We start from the raw sequence: 7,121 nt of genomic DNA, 5'->3' as shown, positions 1-7,121 counted from the left end.
ACTATCAAGATTGGTAGCTGGCACATATATACATGACCAGTTGAAAGAGAGATTAGATTAAAAAAACAGATGAGAAGGCTACAGCACGCTGGACAACGCGATTACGAGCAGGAGATTAAGTACCTATGAAGTGGTTTCTAGTAGTAAACTAAACAGCACTGAGACGGAGAGAGTTTGAAAGCAATGGGCTGTGACTGTGCCTGTGCTTAGCAAGCAGGCTGAGATTAAGATGAGAAATCTGTAAATAGTTTTAGCTGGGTGGATGATGAACAGAAACCATGCTCGGAGTATAGGCCAACTCCTAATAAGGAGTAACACTGTCCCAATAAATGCCCTCCAGCTGACTTCGTCGCCGGAATGCTCTGGCCTCAGTCTGCCTGTGTGGGACACAGCCGGCGCCGCTCCAGCAGCAGCCTGGCGTGACCCACCACCACCACCGCTGCCGCCTCCAATTACGTGGCCACTCCAGCAGCGCGCCTCGGCTTCACTCAGCCACCAGTTGATAGCGGAGCGCCTGCCCAGGGCAAAGCCGCCCGGACTACCGCTGGGCTGAGGGCCAGGTGGCTGCAGGAGGACCAGCTTGAGAGAGAAGCAGCGCCGAGGACCCGCGGCACCTGCTTAGCCCTAGCAACCACTGAGCGGGGAGCCAGGGCGTGAAGTCAGGCAACGTGCCACATCAGCGACCTTCCCCACGGGGCAGAGTGCACTTCCCGCCATTTTGAGACGGACTTAGCAGCAACTCTCACCTCGCCATTTTAAGGGCAGCCCCGCAGCCCTTTGGGGCCGGGGGGACGTCGCTTGGTCTAGCTCCGCCTGCCTCCGGGCTGGTTACAAGCCAGACCGCGCCTTCCGCCCCCTCCTAGCTCAGGTATCAGGTGAAACTGGTCAGGCGTGCGGAAGAGGCATAGGTGGCTGAAGTACGGCGAGAGGATGGCTGGGCGCCATGGGCCGTCCCTGCTACTGTTCTGTATGTTTCTGGGAGTCGCCACTACTGCAGGTGAGAGGAGGGTTGCGATCTGCCACCGATGGGTGCCAGAGCCTCTGGCTTGGCTGGCATCACCTGAGGACGGCTGAGCCTTACGAGGGTTCTGCAGGTGCCGCGATGGTTGCTGGTCGCCCCTCGAGTGCAGGCGGTGGCTCTTCGGGCGGGGAGTAGTGCAGCGGGCACTGCTGGGCTCTCGGCGGGCGAGGCGAGGCGAGGCTGGACCCTGCCGAAGAGCTGGTTTGTAGCCCCCGTCTGGGTTGCGGATAGTCTGGAGCGGACTGGGCGGGTTTCCCACAGAGTCTGAGAACGGGTTCGGAAAACGGGACGGTAGCTGTGGAGCTGCCGGGACTGGCGGTGCAGGCGCAGCCGGCCGGCCGCCTCCCTGCCAGGTAGGGGCAAGCAGATGGACAGGCAAGCAGCCGGGATGAGGTTCCAGCCCCCTTTGGACTTTAGATGCGCACGGAGCCAGCGGGGTGGGCTCGGGACCGCAGGTCCTGCGTGGTCATTCCGCGGGAGCTGCCAGGCTTCGCTCGCCATCGGGGCTGTACCTAATCTGGTTCTCGGCTATTAACTTTCCAAAAAGCTAGGTCTAAACATAAAAAGCCTTGAAGTCCTTGATTTTTTTTTTTTTAAATCAACTCTAAAAAACAACGGGATTTTTTTGTTTGTTTGTTTGTGGTTTTTGTTTGTTTAATCCTAATTCCTGGTTAGTTTTTATGATCATCGAATGTATGCTGCGTGGAGAAGAAAATCAATTAATATTCATATTTCACTGCCTTACGGCTCATGTTTCACTACCTTTTATAGTAATCCCTACTCCATATCTGTGCACGCCTTTGCACTGTGTCCTGTATTTGTTCATCCTGGGGTTATTTACATAATAAAAGTATATGCGTAAAAGACTGTGTAAATATTGAAGCTAAGCTTATAGTAGATCCTATTTTCTCAAGGTGTAGATACTATGTGGTTGCACATCTTCTTGCTGGGAGCAGAGTTTCTGAAATTAAACAGCCTCTTTATAGCCCAGTTGTCTGACCTGGTGAACTGGGCCGGCGGAGGAATTTAGAATCAACTTTGTAGGGGTAAAGTTGCATGCTGAAAAGTTTTATGTGACTCCTTGATCATCTGGAGTAGGGAGCTGCAAGTGTGATCCCATCCCAACCAAGGGAAGTGCATTATAAGATAGGGTTTATGGTGGCTGTTCTCAATGAGGCCAGTGCCATTATAGGTGAATCTGGGCTGCAGATCCAAGAATCAGGGTGATGTTAACCTTAGTCCTATGTAGGTATTGCTACCTAAGATAGGTAATTTGGATACTCTGCCCTGCTATCATTTTTGTGTCTGCAGGGTAGGCATAATCCTTCCTTTGGTATGCAGAGAGTTATATCTTCTGGACAAACGGTAAAGGTGTTGAAACAGCCTTTTGTTGTGGAAGAGAGTATGTTTTTCCCATCATGCCAGGGAAGCTTTCCCCCGTGGGCAGATTAGCAACTCAACTGCATTCTCTCCATGTGAGTCATGGTGAAACTCGGCTTGGAAAAGAACTCAATTGTTATGGAAAACTGCAAGCACTGAAAGAGTAGGGAAAGGATGTAGAAAATGCACATACCTAGTGCTTGGCGAGGGAGTGTTAACTGCAAAGACAAAAAAAGGACACTGAACTGTCCCCCTATATAGGTCCCAGCTGGGCTAACTGAAGCTGCCTACTGTCTGCTGTCAGGGTAGAATCGTTAGATGGTTTGGGTTGGAAGTAGCCTGAGGATCATCAAGTTTCAAAACCTTTGCCATAAGCAGAACACCTTCCACTAGATCAGGTTGCACAAAGCCCCTGTCCACGGAGTCACAGAATTGTCAAGGTTGGAAGAAACCTCAAGGATCACTAGTTCCTGGTGAGCCATGGGCAGGGACACCTTCCACTAGATCAGGCTGCACAGAGCCATATCCAGTCTGGCCTTTAAAACCTTCAGGGCTTCCACTACTTCCCTGGGCAACCTGTTCCAGTGTCTCCCCACCCTCACAGTAATTAATTTCTTCCTTCTAAATCTACTCTCTTTCAGTTTAAAAACATTACCCCTTGCCCTACCACTTACTAAACTTACAGCAACCCTGATCATCTTAATGGTTTTTCTCTAGACCTGCTTGAGCAGGTCCATGTCACATGGGAGCCCCAGAGCTGAATATAGTATACCAGGTGGGATCTTATGAGAGACCTGGTAGTCACACTTATTTTGATGCAGCCCAGGATGTGATTGGCTTTTTGAGCTGCAAGTATACATTACTGCCTTCAATTCAGGTTTTCATCCAGCAAGATCCCCAAGATCTTCTCCACAGGGCTGCTGCTCTCAGTCCACTCAACACCCAGCCTGTATGTGTGCTTTGGATTGCCTCCATGCTCTTAGTTGCAACTGTCAGAACTTTTGACCCTTAAATTAAAGTCAGCATAAACACAAGACTTGATCTGTAAACTTACTTGTTTAGTTTGACTGTGTCTTCAGAATGTTAAACTTCATTCTGCTGATTGTTGGTTGGTTGGTTTGGTTGGTATTTTTTTCCCAATCCAACCTATGAACATCAATTACAAAGCATTGCTGTGTACCTGGTCACAAAATATTAATACGAACAAAGTGGTAGTATTTACTTTTCCAGTTTTCTACAATATTTTAAGTCTTTGGAATGGAATATAAATAGTATGACAGCAGTACGATAATACCAATTGTGTACTGCTGGACAGGTGCTTAACACAGCACTATACACTGTGCTTTGTTATGGTACTCTGCTAACTGGAGTCAGCTTAGAATAAAGGCTTTGCGTCCAAGCATCTCAAAGATTTCTCAGCTGAGCTGTAAGCCTGAGAAAAGAGGCATTGCTTACCTAGTTATCATTTACATTATTTGATACCGATGTAAGCTATGTTCTTCAAGATGGTTTTATGGCTTCTGTTATCCACAGCTCAGGCTAGGGGCCTTGGATTTCTGTATCACACAAGTAGATTTTGCAGTCTTTAATGGTATTGCTGACATCATCATGTGGCTCGAAGGTCTGCAAGCACGACTTGTAGAATTATGCCCTGTTGTAATTGTGCCACACTTAGATCAAAATGACTGTTGGGCATTTTAATTCGTTTTCTTTAGGACTGTTGGTTTATTGGTATAGTTTAAGTTTCAGGCTTCATGCAGGCTACTGCAAAGATTTGTTCATGTCAATGTAGTGGCAAAAAGTTTTGCTTACACCCCAGCTTTCCAGTGAAGCTTGCCCATGCCTGAAACTTGTCAAATAATTAAGTGGAGCTAGGGTTACTGAACTTTAAAGAGCACTGTAGTATGTTGTATTTCTGTGTGCCTCTTTATGCAATCACAAGGCCTAGACAGGACACTAATGCTGCATGTCAGACTTTTGCAGTAATAACTTGAACAGCTATCTAAAGGTGTGCTGCTTTTTGAGAATCTATATGGGAAAACGTGCTTGTGTACTTAAGTATTTTTTGTGTGAGAGTTCTGTAAGATACAAAGCATAAGCGTTTCTCATTCTGGAATTTTAGCAAAACTTGATTAAGAAAGGGGAAATCCTTCCAACACTGTTCATGGCTTATACACAAACCTGCTTTCTTAAGAAGACTCCTTTACATACTCCAGTTGGGGGGGTGGCGGGGTTGTGGCTAAAATAATCCATGGCTACTCATAGAAACTGAGATAAGGCTAGAAATAATTCTCCCACAGACAGTTGAATACCATGTCCATACAGTTTGTCTTGATGGACATCTGACACTTTTTTTTTCTTTAGCAGTGCAAGTTCACGGACAGTATCTGCTTGTGCAGTTTAACCTGTTAGCACAAGAGAACTGTGTTGGGTCTGGAGGGATTCTGTACTGAGCCATCTGAATGCAGTTGTACAAAACAGAGCAGTCAAGAATGATGACTGTCCTATATAGTTTGTAAGTTCCTGTGGCAGAGCAACACTTAATGTGATAACTGTCTCGTTTGAAACAACCATACCTATCAGCTCTACCACCTGGCACTTTTGAGTGGAAACTGCTGAGACATGCCAACAGGAGATTCCAGATGGCCTTGTTGCATCTTCATGCACAAATTCTATAGAGGTTTCAATTCAGATAGAGTGTAATATTCTTTCCCTAGAGATCACTTATGCATATCTTTTAGCCCTTCTTAGGAGTTTCAGTTCTAGTTTGTCTAAGGGCAGCATTCTCTTTTTTACTGTGTACCCAAGGCCAGCTAAACTGAGGAAACTTCTACTGCAGTTATGTTAGCCAGTTACCTTTTATGACTTCCAGCACTTGAAGGATCTGGCATTGCCATGTGAAAGGACGATGGTGCCCTGGGGTACTGTAAGCAGTTTCTACTGCAACTGTTCAGATGGTAAGGGCACCTGACAGCCATTTTAGCAAGGTATCATTAATATCACCAGTGGCTTGGAAAAGCATTTTGCTTGATGAAACAATCCTCAAATAGGGATATAGTTAGCCTTTTGGATGATAAAATGAAAGAAAAACTGTCAGATGTTTGAAATCCAGTCTTCATTATTCTGTTGATAGGGCTCTCTTGAATTCTTCAGTGATGATGTCAAGTTTATTTTTTTAAAAAGGATTTAAAAAAAAAAATCTGTACTTCAGTTACAACAACTTTTTTAAAAATTTTTGTTTACAGTTTCAGAGAGCAGTAGAACCAGCAGTTCAAAAGGAAGAAGTTTTGCTGGCCGCAAAGTTCCAGATACAAATAATGCCTCTGAAGAGTTATATGAAGTGGATGCAATAGCAGCAGAAGCCCTCACAGGAAAGCTGACTACAGTGTTTCTTCCCATTGTCTATATCATTGTCTTTATCATTGGTTTGCCAAGCAATGCCATGGCCCTCTGGGTCTTTTTTTTCAGAACAAAGAAGAAACACCCGGCTGTGATTTATATGGTTAACTTGGCATTGGCAGACCTTCTTTTTGTTGTCTGGTTCCCACTGAAAATAGCATACCATGTAAATGGCAATAATTGGCTTTTTGGGGAGGCTCTCTGCAAAGTACTTGTTGGATTTTTCTATGGGAATATGTACTGTTCCATTCTCTTTATGACATGTCTCAGTGTGCAAAGGTATTGGGTTGTAGTGAACCCCATAGTGCATTCAAGAAAGAAATCTGAAATTGCCTTGGGCATCTCCCTTGCTATTTGGATACTCATTTTATTGGGCACCATTCCATTGTATCGTGTTAATCAGACAGCATATATTTCAAATCTTAACATCACTACCTGCCATGATGTGTTGCCTGAAAATGTTTTGGCTCATGATATGTTCAGCTATTTCCTCTCACTTGCAATTGGACTCTTCTTAATCCCAGCTTTCCTCACTGCTGTAGCTTACATACTGATGATTAAAAGTCTAAATGCTTCTATCTCAGACATAAGCACGGGGAAGAAACGAAAAAGAGCAATTAAGCTCATTATTGTTGTCCTCTCCACATACCTCATCTGTTTTACACCTAGCAATGTGCTGCTTGTTGTGCACTATTTGCTTCTCAAAACGTACGGCCAGAGCTATCTCTATGTGTCTTACATAACTGCACTGTGTCTTTCTACCTTGAACAGTTGTATTGATCCCTTCATCTATTACTACATTTCAAAAGACTTCAGAGACAACCTTAAAAATGCTCTTCTTTGTCGAAGTGTGCGAACTACACAGAGGATGCAAGTGTCCCTTTCGTCAAGCAGACACCTCAAGAAATCAAGTTCTTACTCTTCAAACTCAAATGGGACCACTAAATCAACCTACTGAGTTTAATCCTAGAGAAGCGGACTTTTGTTACTACAGCTGGAAGGATGTAAGTGACAACAAAGTTACTTTGTACAAAAGAGTCTGAAGAAACATCTCTGGTTTTTAATTACACTGAAGCCTGGATTTCAGAACTGGCAGCTGCACAGCCTGTGTAGAAATAGTAAGTCTTCCCACTAGACTGGAAGAAAGTACCATTTCAGATGCTCTGCATGAATGCTGCTGACCTGGAAGTGAGTTGTGGTAGAAGACATTTTGGTTCAATGTGGAAGTTGTTAACAAGCAAAATGTCAGTGGAATGTTATAGTCTTGCTAGTGTATTTAATGAACAGAGAAATCTGTTTTGTTTGGCTTTTAACTGTAATG

At 44.9% G+C, this 7,121-nt stretch overlaps 1 protein-coding gene across 1 annotated transcript; it reads left to right on the top strand.

Moving 5' to 3' along the window:
* Window positions 1-5,309: 5,309 nt before the first annotated feature.
* On the top strand, window positions 5,310-6,758 carry LOC128979343 (proteinase-activated receptor 2-like). Its single transcript, XM_054397560.1, has 2 exons — window positions 5,310-5,358; window positions 5,647-6,758. The coding sequence occupies exons 1-2, from the start codon at window positions 5,310-5,312 to the stop codon at window positions 6,756-6,758; spliced, it is 1,161 nt and encodes a 386-aa protein (XP_054253535.1).
* Window positions 6,759-7,121: the final 363 nt, after the last annotated feature.

The sequence above is a fragment of the Indicator indicator genome, chromosome Z, assembly GCF_027791375.1.
Source record: "Indicator indicator isolate 239-I01 chromosome Z, UM_Iind_1.1, whole genome shotgun sequence".
Classification (NCBI taxonomy): domain Eukaryota; kingdom Metazoa; phylum Chordata; class Aves; order Piciformes; family Indicatoridae; genus Indicator; species Indicator indicator.
Note: the sequence above shows the minus strand (reverse complement) of the source record. Positions and strands in the feature narration are given on the sequence as shown.